At 37.1% G+C, this 18,779-nt stretch overlaps 1 protein-coding gene across 1 annotated transcript; it reads right to left on the reverse strand.

Annotated features, from left to right (window-relative positions):
• Positions 1-1,711: 1,711 nt before the first annotated feature.
• LOC121416871 (WD repeat-containing protein 76-like) lies at positions 1,712-18,685 on the reverse strand. Its single transcript, XM_041610395.1, has 14 exons — positions 18,418-18,685; positions 16,894-17,130; positions 15,182-15,286; positions 14,232-14,302; positions 13,422-13,563; positions 12,508-12,659; positions 11,097-11,250; positions 10,422-10,580; positions 8,320-8,444; positions 7,619-7,723; positions 7,077-7,229; positions 6,117-6,182; positions 4,241-4,343; positions 1,712-3,806 (listed from the first exon to the last, which is right to left on the reverse strand). The coding sequence occupies exons 1-14, from the start codon at positions 18,547-18,549 to the stop codon at positions 3,657-3,659; spliced, it is 1,854 nt and encodes a 617-aa protein (XP_041466329.1). The 5' UTR covers positions 18,550-18,685; the 3' UTR covers positions 1,712-3,656.
• Between the last annotated feature and the right edge of the window lie 94 nt (positions 18,686-18,779).

Genomic DNA, 18,779 nt, shown 5'->3' on the forward strand with positions numbered 1-18,779 from the left:
AAACGCAACCCGTAAAGATTTCCAAATTATACCAATGCCAGATCGCACACAACGCTTTATAACTTTTATGGAAGGTCTGAGAAATTCATTTCACAGTTTATTCCCAACGGTCCCATAAGAATAGGGCAACGTCATATTCCTAATGTAACATTTTTGGGGTTATTATTTTAGATTGTTTTAGAATGCTTATAATAAGGTCCGCTTTTGGTGGTTTTGTAATATTGTACTAAACGTTCCAAGAAAAAAATCATATTTTTGGCAGAATTGCAAAAGTAAATGTTTATACGCCCACTGTTTTAAGCAATATGCATTCAAAAACAGAGTTCTGAGTCGTGTAATCTTATTTTACCCCCCTTTATTAAACTGACAGAGGAAGAGTCATATTTTAAAGACCCCCCCCCCCTCGCCAATAATTGTGAAACATCCAGACACCGCCACCCGTCTCTTCGAATACCGGTATTGTTTAATCACTTCATTCAACAATTGTTCATTCAACCAATCAGTAAATCGGTTACTTAATCAAATATTCATTTTTAACAATCAGTGTGCAAATCAAACGTGTGAAATCAATATTTCAATCATACAATGGACGGGTTTATCAATCAATCACTCGACCAATCCATCATTCATTCAATCAATCAACCAATTAATCCAACAATCAATCAATCAAACAATCAATCAATCGGTCAATCAATCAACCGACCAATTAAAGAATCAACCAACAAATCGATCAATCAATCACCCAACTATTAATTCAACCAATCTATCAATCATTCATTCAACCAATCAACCAATAATAATAATAATAATAATAATAATTAAGACTTATATCGCGCCAAATCCACTCTGTAGAGTGCTCAAGGCGCTTTTTAGGAAATTATAAAAGAAATTAAGAATTGAACAGAAATGTTTTGAGGTAATTTTTGAAAGTTTCAGAAGTCAAGCACTGTTTGATGTTATGAGGGAGGCTGTTCCATAGTTTCGAGGATGAATAAACAAATGATCTTTCACCCCAAGTTTTGGAAACTTTGGGGGTAACAAGAGAATTGGAAAGGGAGGAACGTAAGGATCTTGAAGGGGTATAACTTTTGATCAGTGAAATAAGGTACTGGGGAGATGAGCCATGAACACAATGGAAAGTTAACAACAAAATCTTGAACATAATACGCTGTTTTACAGGGAGCCAATGTAAGGATCTTAAAATAGGAGTAATGTGAGTGCGCCTGGTGGATAGAGAAACGATGCGAGCGGCAGCATCAACCAACCTAGTTATCAATCAACCAATCATTCAATCAATCAACCAACCAACCAATCACTAGGCTGATCATTCAAATAATCAGTCAAATTTGTACCAACCAAGCATAACCAACTTATACCAATCCATGTCAATCACGAGTCAGGACCCTGTTGCATAACTTTACCCATCATAGTAACTTTGCCATCTAATGGTGACTACCATGGTAGCAATGCTCAGCCAATCAAAATCAAGGATTAAATTAAGGATACCAATGACTGGCCAAGCTACCAGAATAGTAACTTTATGCAACAGGATTTAGAAGTAGATCCAGTGGGGTGCGGGGTGAGAAGGAGGCACATTTGCTACCCCCATTTGGGAATATAAATCACGGATCAACTCCTGGTAGTGATAAGTTGATTGCATCAAGCAAAACAAGGCGCACTGAGTAACAGGAGTTCCATTATTCTGAAAATCTTGATAAAAAACTATGTTTTTATTATAAAACCTTACAGTTACTCAACATCTTCAACATCTACACTAAAAAGGATATACATTATAATAAAGTTAAAACACAAATGTAAAAAAAAAACTTTACACACACAATATATAATAGTACTATTTCCATATATCTTTCACCATGCCATCAATTTTCACCGCTTCTTTATATACTGTTTTGGTCTCTTTTGGAAGATCTCTAGAATTACATTCTGTAATACAAATATTTGAACTTCCTGCAGAATTTCGACACCAGAAACGATGTCTTTGAGGTCAGAGCAATAGATGTGGAGAGGTCAGGAAAAAGATACATTAAAGCTGAATAATAGATAAAGTTGGACCACCGATACAACGTTTATTCGATCTTGTCATAACTTAGAGAGACGTGGCTGAAGATCATATCACATATTAAGTTTTCCCACAAGAAGTTTGAACAATTGCTTCACTTTTGAAGGGTGAAAGGCAAAACACTTCAGGATCAACTTCATGGCGAAAATTTATTAGTCTGTTTACAAATATTTGTAATACCTGAGGCATTCAGACAAAGACACCAGAACACTACCTTTGATGTTACAGACACAGATATGACACACAACAAATATATCATGTATACAAATAAAAGTTTGAAACACTGTTACAACTTTGATTGGGTGATATAAAAATACCCTAGGTTACAATATATTACACCAGAGGTGCCAACCTGAACAAGAACATGTCAGTATTTTTTCACGCTGAAAATCTGTAGTTTGGTGGGGAAATTAGTATTTTCAAAGAAATATCAATGGACAACACATAAAACGGAAACTAAAGAAATCAGTATTTTGCATGAAACCATTAGTATTCTTCTCATTTTTCAGTACTAAATACGGATAATCCGTACTACTTGGCAGCTCTGTTTTTCATACACCAAGTTCATTTCTATAAATCTTAATAAGTGCTCATAGTTTTGTAACTGATTTTGGTTTTAATGTGTTTCATTCGAGAATTCTGCCTTGAAGGCATTTTTCTTATCACCCCATTGCTGTCTTACTCGTATTAAGGCTGAGGCAAAAACTTGAATAAATTTTCAAAATATCGTGCAGAACGATATATGGAGTTACAAATAATGCCATGAAGATGTGGACTCGACTACTGGTACAGATTGTCTGACAATAAATGGATCTTGTTCACTAGACACATAACTTTCAGTGAGGTTTCCCACAAGCTTGAAAAAAATTGCTAAAATGCTTAGCTCCTCACATTATTAGATGCTGAAAACATAGTTCATCTTAAAAATTATGCAGATCAACACGAATCGTTACAATTAATGTCATGACAATATGGAATTTTCAGCTAGAATTTCTGCTAACCAATAGATCTTGTTCTCTAGACATGAATCTTCTGAATATGAATTCTGCCAACACAGGGGTCACTGAGCTGAAAGCATCAATTACACGCTCAGTCATCAGAATATTAAGTGATGACTTTTATCATCATCATTATCATGTACACGAGACGTCATAACAATATGGAGTTTTCCACTAGAAATCTTTGCAATCACTAGACCTCATCTACTAGACTATGATTACCACCAAGAAATGGATCACTCCAATAAAACCATCAATTAAATGCTCAGTTCTTTGTCACACATCATCTCCTTCAAAGAAGCATATTAAAGAGATGGAAGCACAAACATCATCTTAAACATTTTGCACATCAATGTGTATTACCAGTTTATGCCAATGGGGATATTGAGCTTTCCGCTAGAATTTCCACCAAGAAATCTGTTACGTGACAGTTTTCCACCATAATTGCTCCTGACAAACAGAAGACTCAGATGAAAATGTCAATCCAATTCTCTCATCTCAGGTACGAATAAGCTCCGCAAAGAATGCATCTCAAAGAGATGGCTGAAGAACATTACTGAAACTCTAATGTTCCACTTTTATGTCATAAAGACGTGGAGTTTTCCACTAGAATTTCCGCCAGCCAATAGATCTCTTGTTGGATGAAACGCGTTGATAGAGCAGACCGACGCTAGGTGATCGTCATAGAAAAAGTGGACAGGCTTTCCCTTCGAGCTAAACACCTCGATCTAAAACAATAAAATGAAATAAAGGCTGTCATTTCGCAGGATATTAGAGATAACCTTAAAGAGACATCTTTTATGCCATCCTGATTAACCTGCTTCACCACATTAAAATGGCCACAATCACTTATTTTATTTACAGACCTTGCTTCAGTCAAATATTAATATAAAGCCAGTTAAATGTATAATCATAGTCATTAAAACCAAAACCAAATTTTCTCTTGCACATTTCTATTTTAGGAATTTCTTACGTTTATATATATATATTTTTTTTTCCTGTAATTTCATGAACAGAAGTACAAACCATAAGGTTATGCCTCCCCCCGCGTCAAATTAGGGTTACAAGTTATCTTGTACCTACACATGTATAGGCCTTCATTAAATAGTACTTCTACTATCTTTTGCCCCTTTTTTCTTTAAGAATGCAATTTTTTATTTACCCTTCTCGGCTGTGACATGCTTCCAACAACGAATGCATCTTCTCTTCTCGGATGCCATGCTGCTCGGAATACAGTGAGCCACCGACCAGTATAGTTATTATGACTGAAAAGACAATAAAAAGAATTAAGACCAGTATAGTTATTATGACTGAAAAGACAATAAAAAGAATTAAGACCAGTATAGTTATTATGACTGAAAAGACAATAAAAAGAATTAAGACCAGTATAGTTATTATGACTGAAAAGACAATAAAAAGAATTAAGACCAGTATAGTTATTATGACTGAAAAGACAATAAAAAGAATTAAGACCAGTATAGTTATTATGACTGAAAAGACAATAAAAAGAATTAAGACCAGTATAGTTATTATGACTGAAAAGACAATAAAAAGAATTAAGATGATATGGTAACTTCTCATTAATTGCAGCTTTCTTGCAATCCTTTTTTTTAAAACAGTGATGGTGATAATTTAAAATGAAAAGTTGCTGGCAGGATTCATGCCTAAGATTGTTCTTTCATAACGATATTTGTACTGCTTTTTGCATCATTCACATAATACAATTTTATCTATGTTTTATACATGTATGAAAGATAGAACAAATTTTTGTTATAGATTTCTCAATATTTAACCCTATCTAGGCCGGGGTATTTTGGGAGTTCCTATGGCCGGGGGGGGGGGGGCCTGGGAGGCCCCCCCTAAGATCTTGGCCGTCGAGCGTGCGATCGCGACGAAAATTGGCACGCAGGTTGCCTGGAGCATAATCTACAAGATTGTATAGTCATATATTTCATGCGAATCGCTATCAGGTGATTATGCTAATTTATGCGTAATTAGTATGCGAAATCATACTTTTCCCTTTAACTTCCTAAATAAAGCTCCAAATGTACTCATTTTTGGAATAGAAACTCTTTGTGGTGTCCTTAGCAAGTGTACATGAAAAAATTGTGATATCAAATCATTTTCTTATGTATTATATTGTTTTTTGCAATTTCTTATGTATTTCTTTGTTTTTTTGACCTTTTGTTTTTCATTGTTTTTTCAATGAAATTTGTTGGGGACTCTTCTGTGATCATAAAAAGCATTAAATGAATAAATTTATACTAGAAAAACTAAAAATAATCATACATTTATGAATTTTGGTTGAAAACACAATTTGCATTGACTTTGTACATGAAATCACGTTTTTGAGCAATTTTCGGTCTGACATGCACTTACATAATGTTGCGTAATTTTGGAACCACGTACCCGGGTGACGCAAAATTGGTCTCAAAAGTTGCGCAAGACTTGAAAGTAAAAAGTCAGCGAGTGGCGCGGTCAAAAAATTTCGCACGGCGAAAATATCGCGCGATTCGTTGAGGAGGGGGCCTCCGAGGCCCCCCCCCCCGGCCTAGATAGGGTTAAGCACTCCATGTAATCAGACTTGGTTAGACAAATGACAATTCCACATCTTTACATGTGGGTAAGAATCGATCATCATTTCACACAATAAGAGAGAAAAAAAAAAGATATCATATTTTGTAAAATAAAATAAAAAGGATTTGTGAGCGGGTGAGGTCTTCATTTCCCTTCTCTAAAGTTTAAGCAAAACTTTAATATGTCTGTAATTATGCTACCAATTTTGATGAAATTTTCAGCAATTAACATGTTTGACATTTTCTTTCCTATTCATTCGAATTGAGTTTTTTTCTTGGGGTCGACTTGGAATTTAAGGACAAAATGGCTAGCAGTTCACAAATCAAAGCTAAAAGCTGCTTGAGCTACAGCCAGGGTAATAATATCCAAGTCCTTTGAAGGCGCATAGAGACGTTATTCATAATGTGTTATGCGCTATACAAGAACTATTATGATTATCAAGAAATCACCAACAATCTTACCTCATCCATAGAGTTCGTTGAACTCCTTTCAGTTGCCCAGTCTTAGCACTCTCAGTATCAAAGATGCTGTAAAACAAGAACGAAAATACAGTCAATTACATTACGTAACTTCTGAAGGCTTCTATGGCGAAGAAGAATAGTGTTGTAGGTTTCACGGTACACCATTTATCTTTTTGGGCAAATGTTGGTCCTAAAAAGGACCACCCAATCTCAACGTTTTGACAAGTGCGTTCTTCCCAGTCAGCATTCCCCCCATGCACGGAAAGGGGTAAAAATTAACTTCTTTCCGTTCGCAAATCTTAAATATGATCATTCCATGCATCAAATGAAATAATTGACAAAAAATAAACAGATTCAGCAAAATTTAAGCTGTGTAAACAGGGTAGATTGAATTTCCTACCATCATTTGGTTCAAGCAAAAAATTATATTATTTTTTTTTTATTTTCAGGGGCACCCTTTCACAACTTACAACCTAAATCCGCAACACCGGATAAGCTTCACCACTGCCATGAATGAGGGTTTCAAGTGCTCTCCCTTGATTACTTTCCAGTGCTCCTTTGAGCATTTCAGGTGCTAAATCACATCAAGCCCAGTGGAGCATTGTGGCCCAGTGGATTAGTCTCCGGACTTTGAAACAGAGGGTCGTGGGTTTCAATCCCAGCCATGGCATAATTTCCTTCGGGAAGAAATTTATCCACATTGTGTCACACACAACCCAGGTGAGGTGAATGGGTAACCGGTCGGAAGAAATTCCTCAATGCTCGAGCTCCTGATCAAGGTAGCCGTGCTAAAGCCGGGGTAATAATAATAACAGGGTCTGCTGGGAGAACAGTTTTCTCCCATTGGCCAGTGGCTTCCCTGGGTAAATATGCCGTTATCATCATCATTACAAAGCCCCTGTGTGACTTTACCCTCATTAGGGTAAAACTTCTTTTCCCTCTGACACGAATCCCCCTCACCTGATCTTATCGTCATGGGAGGTAGTGAGTATCCTTGATCCGTTGATCGGTGAGAAGAATGCGGAGTTGACGCTCTTGCTGTGCGGCATCACTGCGATGGACTTGTTGCTCCCGCTCTCCTTCATGCTACGGATGTCCCACAGTTGGGCCGTGCTATAAGAGAATAATTCATTTTCATTAAAGCCTGCCTGGCCTGGAGTATCCTTTTAATTCGATCAAGGTCTATTTCAAACACTTGATATAAAAAGTTTTACGCAAGACACGCAAGAGATATTCACAAAAATTGTCACTATCGGTGCCCTTGTTACTGTTAGTGAATAGATTGAACATTGATTTCTATGCCGCCAGTACAGGATGTGAATACAACTGTTTTTTGTGAAATTAATCAAAACTTTTAAATGTCATTACTTTCTTATTTTACATCCGATTTTGATAAATTTTTCTGTGTCATGCTTGTTGGATTTGTATCTTTTTATTCAAAACAACATCTTGTTGGAGTGGACTTGTACTTTAAATAAAAAATCTCAAGTAATAATGCTTACCAGTCATTTGAGCAAGTAACAAAGTAGTGAGGCATGGTGGGATGGACGGAGAGAGTTTTAATATACCGAGGGTGTGCTTTGTACACCATCTCACCGCTCTTGTTGCTGAAAGATATGAACGAAAACAAAAAAAATGGTAATGCTCATCCGATACACATAGAATGAATATCAAGGGTCAGTTAGACGTAAGTATTCTGCAAAGCTGCCACCATCAGGTGTGTGTTCGATAAAGCTATTGGTAAGTTAAGATCAACTTTAAGAACGACCGGTGATCCTTTCTTGTGGTAAATAATCACCAATAAACAATGGCGAATAGCATTTCCAACAAATGAGAATCATCAGTCGTTCTAAAAGTTGCTCTAACAGCTTTATGAAACTGCCCCCAGTATTTAAGGAAAAATACCGTAGGATAACATACAAACTGAAATCTTAGAAATCAGGTTTTAGCACAAAACTGCCCCCAGTATTTAAGGAAAATTACCATAGGATAACATACAAACTGAAACTTTAGAAATCAGGTTTTAGCACGGAACCACCAGTATTCTACTCATATTCAGTACTAAATACTAAAAATCAGTACTGCTTGGTAGCTTAACTTACATTCTCAACTTCCATTATATGGGTGATGTTCTACTGTGCCATTTGTGGCAAAATCTCAATAAAAACTAATGAAACTGTGCCTTTGTAAGATAGCTCTTTACCTCGTTCTAGTGTCGACAACTGCTACGTTCCCAGTCCTATCATTTGATGTAACAAGAAGCGAGGTTTCCGACAGAAAGTCAAAATAGCTGGTCCACATGATTTCATCGTCGTCTGCTACATATACCTGAACATTGAAAAAAAATGGAGTCCCAAGAGTCACATTAAGAGTGCGAGAGTGCGTTAATCCACACTTTGCCACTCTCCACCCAGGTGTTAAATGGGTACCCGGTAGGATGTGAAAGCCTATGTAGTATGCCTAGCAATTGAGTCTTGGAACTCTTGTTGGAATGCTCCCCAGGGAGTGGAGGTGTATACATTGTATGCGGGCATGCAAAGATCCGATGACCGGGGTAATAATATGTCTGTAAAGCGCTTAGAGACGTCGTTCTGATGTATTAAGCGCTATATAAATGATGAATATTATAATTATATTAGGATTAGTGATGTTTATGTGTTCTAGGGTAAAGGGTCATGAAGCAATCCATCCATTACAGTGGCATGTCCAAATCTGATGTTTCCCTCAAAATGTGTCCCCTTCTTTCTTGGTATTGGCATACGCAAGCAATTGGCTGTCTGCCCGTAGGCGTAGCATCACTACTTCACACAATAAATCAGTTCGTAGTTCCTTTCTGCGCATGATCAGAGGAAGGTCATTTGTACTAAAATGACATGGTGGTTTAAAATCTAATGAGATAAGCACCAACTTCGATGTCTTGATTATTCATATATTCTTTTGAATCGTGTGTTTCATTTACATCAAATAACAACAATGCGTCCACGGACGACTGGTATTTCACAGTTTGCCAAGTACATTGCTATGATATGCATTCAAAGTAGGAATATTAATTTTGGATGGTTTACAGGCCTTTATTCTTGGAGTAAAGGCCAAATTGGTTCAAAATCTTAGCAAATTATATGATTGCCAAGGCATCATTATGGCCAAATATTCAATTTCTTTGGAAGTGTGGTCGTTATGTCACAGATCTGAACATAAGTATTTGTACAATCATAGAGTGATTGCACAGTAAGAAGTTCTGTATCTCAATATTTGCATTAAATTCTACTATGTTTTAATATAAAATTGGGTTACAGATCAATCATAACGTGTGCAGTGGCCTTAAAACTTTTCAGATAATGCAATGAGTCAAAATGCAGAGAAAAACCTCATAGCTTTGTGGCAGTTTAAGAGGTCCAATCTCATATTTTTGTTTTCTTTTTTAAGGCAATCATGCGGATTGAACTTGAATTGGTTTATCTGGATTGAAGTCTCTTTGCATAAAAAAATTGAGTTGGTAATCTTATATGACCATTCTAGATTTGGTCGCTAAATCAAGAGGTGCGCAAAAGAAAGGACATCATTTTCATTTCCGAGAGTTTTGGGCTATTGACTCATTTTAGGTACTCATCTTTGGAAAATAAAGCACAAAGCAAACTAAGCAAGTCTGACCAAAATCTCAAATCTTTATATAAATTTGATCTTTTGAAAAACAACACAGGCTTCACAAGCATATAGAGCATCAACTATGACGAAGAAATGTATAGACCCGTACACATGTATAGTAGAGTCACTATCGTCCCCAGACAATTGGGTCCATGAAATGCTTTGTAGGATCTGATGCCCCAGACGTGCCAACCCCTGGGAATGAAAGACTGTACTCTGTGATAAAAAACTGTATTTAAAAAAAAAGTGTATTTCATAATAAAATGCTTGGCGCACTCGCTCATCACGACGCTCAAGCTGCATGCAAGGTAAAATGTGCACTGCTATTACAGATGAAAAAAAAACATTGAAACATGTGTATATCTTCACCCTGGTTTTAACAAAATGATTGAAAAAACAGTTACCTGAAATAACATGATCTAATAAACCATATTTGAGTACATTTTATGAAATAGAGACATATTGAGATGATTTTTCTCAATAAATTACGATTTTGTCAAAAAAAGAAACCTTTTTTTTAACAAAAATCATATTTTTTAAAGAAAAAAAGTAATGCCGTATTTTGGTTGCAAAAACGTACTCAATACACCTTAAACGTACTGGTTAGCAGGTCTGATGCCCCCACCCCGATTAAATGGCCAAAAGAGCGCAACACTGTACCTGATCAAACACAGCATTGGCGAAGTCTCCGCACCGCACTGTCCCATCGTAAGACACGGAGTAGAGTTTGTTTGGATCGTTGGGTGCAAACCGAAGACAATTCACGGGTCTGGCATGAGGAGCGAAAAGGAAGACCCCATCGTCGCCTTTAGAGGAATTCTGGGAAGGGAATAAGAATAGTGTTTCCATGGATAATAATAATTAAATAATGATAATAGTAATAAAATAATGATAATAATGATAACAATAATGATAATAATAATGATGATGATAATAATGATAATAATAATGATAATAATAACTGGATTTATAAAGCCCTTTTCGCCTGAGGATGCAAAGCGCTCCTAATATTACCCCAGCTTGAGCTGTGCTTCCGTATAGGCACCAAAGGATTCAAGGAATTTCTTCTGACCGGGTACCCATTCACCTGACCTGGGTTGTGTGCAGTACATGTGAGTAAATTAAATTTTCTTGCTGAAAGAAAACATGCCATGGCTGTGAAACGTAACCCACATCCCTCAGATTGAAAGACAAGAGTAGTACACACTAGACCACGACAATAATGAATAATCCTTGATGTAAGAAAAAAAACAATAACAACAATAATAATTAGTAATGATTACAAAAATCTGCATCCACTTGGTATGAAACACAGTAAATTGGCTAAATACATACCACGTCCCAAAGACCGATCTTTCCCCACTTGTCTCCAGCTGCTACTATGGTCTTGTCGACGGACGGGTGAACGACGACGGAGAAGATGCGCTCCGGAACAACCTTAGCTACGTATTGAGGTTTCGTCTTCATCTTCTGGAGTTGTGTTGCAAACCTGTTAAAGAAAGATTGATAAGATGATGAATTCAATGGGAAAATAATAATTGTAATAAAAAATTTACTTATTAACGCATATCACATTATAAAGTCTTTATGTGCTTTCAAAGGATTTGGATATTGAATATTAGTTTCGCGGCTTTATTGTCATCTTAAGCCCTGCGTACAATATGCGATTTGTTGCGATTGAGTACCTAATTTACAGGGAATTGTAAAAGCATCTGAGATGGACCTTCCAGCTGATAAAATCTTAGTGATCACAGTTTAGAATAGTGGTAGGACTACTGAAATCTAAATTCAGTCTAGTTCGTGCCTCCCAGCAGGAATAAAAGCAAATTCAATTCACATCATAGTGATGTCATCATCGGCTGCGACTTGAAACATATATTAAATTTACTCTGACCACAGGGCTTTCCGCAAAGCAAATTTATGATTTCATTATTCCTAAAATAATGTAGGACTTCAAATAAAAAAATTTTACTTCTTGGAACCTTCAGTTAATGTAAAATGCAATTGAGTACAATTGAGTGCCCTGGGGTTTAACCCTTATTAAACTGGGGGAAGGGGGGTCAATTTGACCCCCCCCCCCGACAAATTTCATCGCTACGCTGACGCACAATATTTTTTACCTCGCCACTCACTGACTTTTTACTTTCCAGTCTTGCGCATCTTTTGAGACCAAAATGGCGTCACCCGTGTATGAGGTAACGAAATTATGCAACATTTGGAAATGCATGTCAATCCAAACTTTGCTCAGAAATGTGATTCTGTGTACAAAGTCAAAGCAAATTATGTTATTTCAACCAAAATTCATAACTGATTATTTTTACTGTTGTTGATATGGATTTACGTCATGTTATTTATGATTACAAAAGGGTCCCTTACAAAGTTTACCCAAAAATGAAAAAACAAAGAAATACATAAGAATTAAAAGAACAATAAAATATAAAATGAAAATCAATTATTTTGGCACAATTTTTTTGTAAATTTTTGTTCACCAAAAATTAGCATTCTATAAGCTAATGTATAAAGTGAATTAAACAGAAAAAGGTACACATAAAACAAATTCAGAGCAAATTTCATATGCTTGTTTGCACAATTTATTTTTTGAAAATTTTTATATGCGCAGTCTTGACGATTACGGCTCTACATGCGTGCAAATTTTTGAGGCGATCACAAAATCAACCCCAGTATATCTTGGTCCAAGATAACCCAGTTAAAATAGGGTTAATGTTACAGAGAAATAAGAGCTTACTTATCAAGATCCCTTTCGTCAGCCTTGATGCTGGTCTTCTTCCCCTTGGCGAGGGCAGCCAGCCCCTTCACAAAGTCAGCTCCAGCATCCGTCTTGTCCTCTTTCTTGACATTTGTGGCATCCATCTTGATCGGGTCAGAGGGCAATCTCTCCTGTATCGACCAATCAGGATTGAGTATTCAAATAGAATTGGAGTGTGCATGGATTAAGAGAAATACAGGGGGCATGTGCTTCTATTTTGTCCCAATTATTGGCATTAATAAGATCTTGCCGGAGATTTGTGGCCTCCAGTGTTGACCGGGTCAGAGAGCAATCTCTCCTGTGTCGACCAACACTAGGATTGAGTATTCTAATAGGAGTATGCAAGACAGGGGCATGTGTTCTTTTAATAGCCCTAAATTAGGCACTATGCTCCAACTCTCTCACAAATACTATACCCCCTTCTTTTCAAAAGATCTTGCTTGAGATTTGTGACTTAAATTTTTGATTGGATCAGGGGCAATCGCTCCTGTAACAACCAATCAGGATAGAGTATTCAAACTGCAATGAACATGCATATATTATTATTTTGCCCCTATTATTGGCTTTATGCCTACACTTTCTAATAAGTACGCCCTTCTTTTCAAAAGATCTTGCCTGGGATCAGTGGCCTCCATTTTTTATCGGGTCAGAGGGCAATCTCTCCTGTATCGACCAATCAGGATTGAGTATTCAAATAGAATTGGAGTGTGCATGGATTAAGAGAAATACAGGGGGCATGTGCTTCTATTTTAGCCTAATTATTGGCATTATGCAAACACTTTCTCATAAGTACACCCTTCTTTTCAAAAGATCTTGCTTGAAATTCATGGCCACCAATCACGGATTGAGTGTTCTAATAGAATTGGAGTATTCAAATAAAAAAATAAACCTACGCGTTCTCTGGTCTGCTGTGTGTAATAACTTTGGAGAGGTGGTTCCTTGAAACCCTCGGGTAATGCTGTTCCTTCCGGGCTCTTCTTCTGCAGACGGAGCGAGGGCGGTCTTCGGACAATAGGAGAATGGGACTGTCTCTGACTGAATTAAAGAAGAAAATAACCAAATAAACAGCAATCAGAACAAGAGCAAATTATGATCAAATCTTCAATCTATAATCAATAATAAATCATGCAAAGTTGTTTGTTTTGTATATATAATTGGGCTTTATTTCTTTTCTTATACCACAGACTTTTTTTTTACACAATAATAGATTAATATTGGAAAACAGGGATAACAAATCAATGAAATGTAAACCTAATAGATGTGGTAACTTAAGCAGTTGCTTACTGGAACCAAAAGGACCCTGTAGAAAGTATATATGGGAACTACAGAATTCTGCAGTCCCAGGGTTAAGAAAATGTTCTTGCACCCACAAAGCACCATGCTGCTGCAGCGGTAAATACGCAATCTAAGATGAAGGTCTGACTATTAAAAAGCTTGAAAATTTCATTGTGACTGCACAGCTATGCACATCTCATGCTTGAGTTAACCCAAAACTTCAAACCTTGCTTCCTCCTTATTTTTTGAAGAACTCCATAAATTTCTTCTACATTCAATCCCGAATCTTAAGTGGGTTATTGTTATCAACTTTGACAAGTTTTATATCATTTTGAAGGTCAGCATTTGATTTTTTAAATTAAACAAGTGTCAGTTGACTAAGTATTGGTTTGGGGGTGGTAGGTCATAAATAATATCACTATACATACCTCTTTAGTCCTCTGGTCTGTATCTTGGGTTTCTGGGCTTGAGGACTGAGAGCAATAAGATTTTCTTTGGCCTAAAAGATCAAAGGTTAAATAGTCAATGTATGCAATGTAGGAGTGAAGGCAACAAGATTTTCCTCGGCCAAATAAGATCAACGATCACAGGGTCAGTTGGTTAAAAGATCATCAAAGGTCAAATATCATCCAATGTAAGTTGTGCTAACCTGGTCCATTTCAGGAGCTCATGGGAAGAGTGTGAGCACAGATCATCTTCATTAGATACAGATACTGAAACTGGAAATACATATGACCTTCTCAAACTATGAGAGTGCTGCAAGAAAATAATTGCGATCAATTGAAAATATTCTGTTGCAATTTCACAACTGATAGCTGTAGCAAATCAGATCAAATTTCTTGTTTCAAGGAGCAGATTACCAATCAATCACTGATTTGCATTTAACTGCAAGACATATAATTGATTAAGAGACCAAAAATAAACTTGCAATTGATCGCAAGTTTCTTGGAACACCCTGATACACTTACGCATTGTGAATGAAATATTCATCATTATTATCACTGTCATTTCTTACTCTGAAATAGTTTTTGATGACCTATGACCTCTGACCCTTACCAAGCTGACCTAGATTATAAATCTCATTAAATTTTATGATTTATGTCCGAATGGTGTCAACTTCCCCTCGAAAACAGATGTTAATCTGCGATAAGATTTGTAATTTATATAATTTAAGGCCTTGTCACATCGTTCCGTGCAAGTCTTACATCTGACATGTAGCTTGCACACAGTTGCCAACAGGAGAACACACAAGTCTGATTGCCCACATAAAAGATTTGAACATGCTCAAAACCATGTTGCGGGCGAGTTGCAAGTGATTGCCCACAACTAACCCGCAAGGTCTGCACGGAACGATACGACTGTTCCTGAAGAAACTGACCTTGAAGATATCAAGAGAAGCGAAGAACTCAGCATTCTTGGAGATGTTCTCCATCCTCCTCCTCTCGTATTCTGATAAACCTGGAAGGGTCTCCTCACCATCACTCTGTGTTAATGAAATATTGAATAGGAAGATAAATGTTAAACAAATTGAACAGATTTCAACTATGCTCTGTATCAACACGGTAGGGGAAGGCGGGGTAAGTTGTGACAGTTTTTGCTTTTTGCATGTTAGAATTGATATGATTAATAATATTGTCGAAATATGTACCTTGCCTTGAAATTTAATTCTTCTGAAATATTTTCCACCTATATATAACTTTCTATCCCCACACTGAAAGTCATCGTGACCTTCGAAAAAAACGATGTCAAATGGCTCAACTTGCCCCATATATGGGGTAAGTTTGAGCCACCTTCTGGGGTAAGTTGAGCCACAAAAACTATGTACAAAATGTATGGGGGAGAACCAGCATGTCAATTTTTTGTTTAAAGTCTTTTCACTTGCTAATTCTCTATAAATACTAACATCCTGTAAAAGGAAAAGAGCAGTTATGTAAATTTGCTCCTTTCAGCCTGCATTTCAATGGATTTTTATGGTTTGTTTTTTAAGATACATTACCATAGGAATTACCATGGCTCAACTTGCCCCATGCTGTTTGGCTCAACTTACCCCAGTCCGAACTTAGTGCGATAATTTGTATCCACACATTTATTATGCATCCATCATATAAAAGACAATGACAAGAATGAAGATCCATACCTGGACTAATAATGTTGTTATCATGTCTTTATTATATTTAAAGACATGTGTGTTTATAAAGCACTTATCTATTTCACACTCTTTTTTACTTTTTTGGCTGAAATTCATATTTTTCCCTCTAAAAAACTAGTTTTTGTTTCAAAGTTGGAAACAATGTGGTGGGGTTAGGGGTTATGCTATGGGTCATCAATACATGACACCACCACAATGTCTGGCTCATTCATTATTGGCCTGGGTCTGGTGGCTCAACTTGCCCCTATGCTCAACTTACCCCGCCTTCCCCTAAAGATAATTATATTTCTACAGCAACTTCCCTACACAGAAACATAGAAGACAAAACTAATGATGCAACAAAACAACACTGAAAAAAAATGAGAATAAAATCTAGGAAAGGCCAAAGCAAGGTATTATGGGAAAAGATGATTTTTCATACATACATCAGGCGAAACTGCATTCTTCATACAATTAGGCAAAACTTCTCTTGCAATTTACTACTATTTTCAGTGCTATAAATTAGATTTTACCGGGCATGGTGGCTAAGTGATAGAGCGCCTGCCTCATGAATGGGAGGTAGTGGGTTCAATCGCTGGCGGATCCAGGGGGTGGGGACAGCGCTTTATCAATTTAGGACTGTTCAAAGTGCTTCACAATTATTATTACCCGGTTACTGGATTCATAGCATTTCAAGCAGCCGATAAGGCGCAAACATGCTACACCAACCACGACGACGGTTGTTTCCTACCAGTACCCAATTAGCACCTGGGTGAGAGTGGCAAAGTGTGGATTAACGCCTTGCCAGAGGACGCTAGGCAATGGCGGGATTTGAACACAAGACCCTCTGATTACAAGACGAGAGTCAGAACCACTTCACGAGGGCGCTTCCACAATACTTATTATTATTATTATTCCTAACTGTAGTGGCTATACCCTAAGTTAATGAATATTATTAATACCATTTCAACATCTGATTCTTCTTTCAGAGGCCTGAAATCCATATTCTCCTCTTCTTCATCCTCCTCCTCCTCCTTGATTTCCTTCTTCACCTTTCCCTTCCCTCTCTTAACATTTTCCTTTAAGATGTTTGTCTTTGTTGGGGACACCTTCGCCACCTTTTTCATAACTCTTGGTGAGCGTCTGACAGCGGGGGATGAGTCGGCATCTAGCGTCTCCGCTTTCAAACAAACAGAAGTCTGAAAAAAATCAACCAAAAATAGAAAGATGAAAATTAAAAAAAAGTTTGGAGGGGGGGCTAATTTTCATAACCTAATTCCATTGATATATCTGCAGTGTTGGAAAGCCTTAACATACAATGAGGACTTTCTGGCACTCTTGTAATGTTTTCCAGGTTCTTATCATTATAAAACCACTTGGAGGCTATGCAATTTACTCTGGTGAATGACATGTTTCTAGAATTGCCTTAACGTACCATAACACATGTTTGGGCATCCACTGGAGTGCCATGAACACGTTCTCATGCAATGGTGTACAGCTATTGTTATGCCTATTGAATTTTGAGGAGTGCATTGCATGCATGAGTGATTCTATGTCAGTTCAGCTTGTTTATGGTCGCGAGGTTTAGTATCATTGTCTCAGGTGTCATGCCTCATGGGAGTGATTCTTTCTTTTTTTCATAAATAAAACAAATACAGACTCTGAAAAAATATGGCACTCACTTGATTACAGTGAATGGCACATTTAAGGGATAATCCAGGCTGAAAATATTCATATCTTATTAGAGTAGAATTCACTGAGCAAAAAGCTGAAAATTTCATCGAAATCGGATAACAAATTATTGAAGATTAATATTTAGCAATATTTTGTGAAAACAATCATATTAATTAGCATGATTAGGTGGGCTGTTGATATCACATCTCCACTTCCCCTTTTCTTAAATTAATAATATTATATAAAATCATACTTTATTCCATTGGCATTATTTCATATTTGTGCGAATATGTCTCCCTTTATAATGAACTAAGTTGCAGCAATAAATATCTAATGCACTAAATCAGTTGTCAATCCAATTTTTCTAGTTCTTGGAGGAAAAAATATGAATAAACCTAATTGGATTGACAACTGATTTAGTGCATTAGAATTTATTGCTGCAACTTAGATCTAGCCTAGGCCTAGATCTAGATAAACTTAAAATTCATTTTTAATAACTTAGACTATCCGATTTTAATGAAATTTTCGGCATTTGAATACTACTCTATTCATTAAGCTATAAATACTTTCAGCCCGGACCATCCCTTTCATAGTTTACTAGTAACACACTGATATGTGAGGCTAAAAGTGTTAGGCTAAAAGTCCTGAGAAATTAGTGACAGCTCCGTCCATAGCCTGGCTACGGCTCGGTTCATTACCAGTCAAAGACCGGGAAGATCCCGGCATCCCTCGGCGCGCGCGGCCGCCGCGAACACCGAGATCAAACCTGGTGAAATCAAGACATTATTGAAGAAGACTAAGAACCCACTTACCCGTTTTGCTCTCTTCGAAGCCAACGTTGATTCGGCTGCTGCGGGACCTCCTTCTCGCGTTGGTCTTGGATTTCGAGTGCGAGTTACAGGTGCCATATTAGCTGATTTATAAAATGTTTTGGTTGCAATCATTTATAGCAGATTCAGCATCTGATAGCCAGTCGAGCGAGAGCTTGCGCTTGAACACATGTCAATGCAGCTTGACCATAGCCATAGGTCGATATGTCGTGTTTATGCACGTGAAAAATCATGTTTACATAAATTGCGCGCGCTTTGATTACGAAACATCGGCTTGTCGCAACCTCGTCTCCGGGGAGAGAAGGGCTGTTTCAGAAGCTTGGTTCTGACAAATCAATTGATTT

This window comes from Lytechinus variegatus, chromosome 6, assembly GCF_018143015.1.
Source record: "Lytechinus variegatus isolate NC3 chromosome 6, Lvar_3.0, whole genome shotgun sequence".
Lineage (NCBI taxonomy): Eukaryota > Metazoa > Echinodermata > Echinoidea > Temnopleuroida > Toxopneustidae > Lytechinus > Lytechinus variegatus.

What these genes read in the sequence shown, in the direction of transcription:
- LOC121416871 (XM_041610395.1), bottom strand. Translation starts at nt 18,549, where the DNA reads ATGATTGCAACCAAAACATTTTATAAATCAGCTAATATGGCACCTGTA. An exon ending in AAGAATCAGATGTTGAAATG is followed by an intron (nt 15,287 to 16,893) that starts GTATTAATAATA and finishes TCATTAACACAG; the next exon opens with AGTGATGGTGAGGAGACCCT. An exon ending in CACAGCAGACCAGAGAACGC is followed by an intron (nt 12,660 to 13,421) that starts GTAGGTTTATTT and finishes TGGTCGATACAG; the next exon opens with GAGAGATTGCCCTCTGACCC.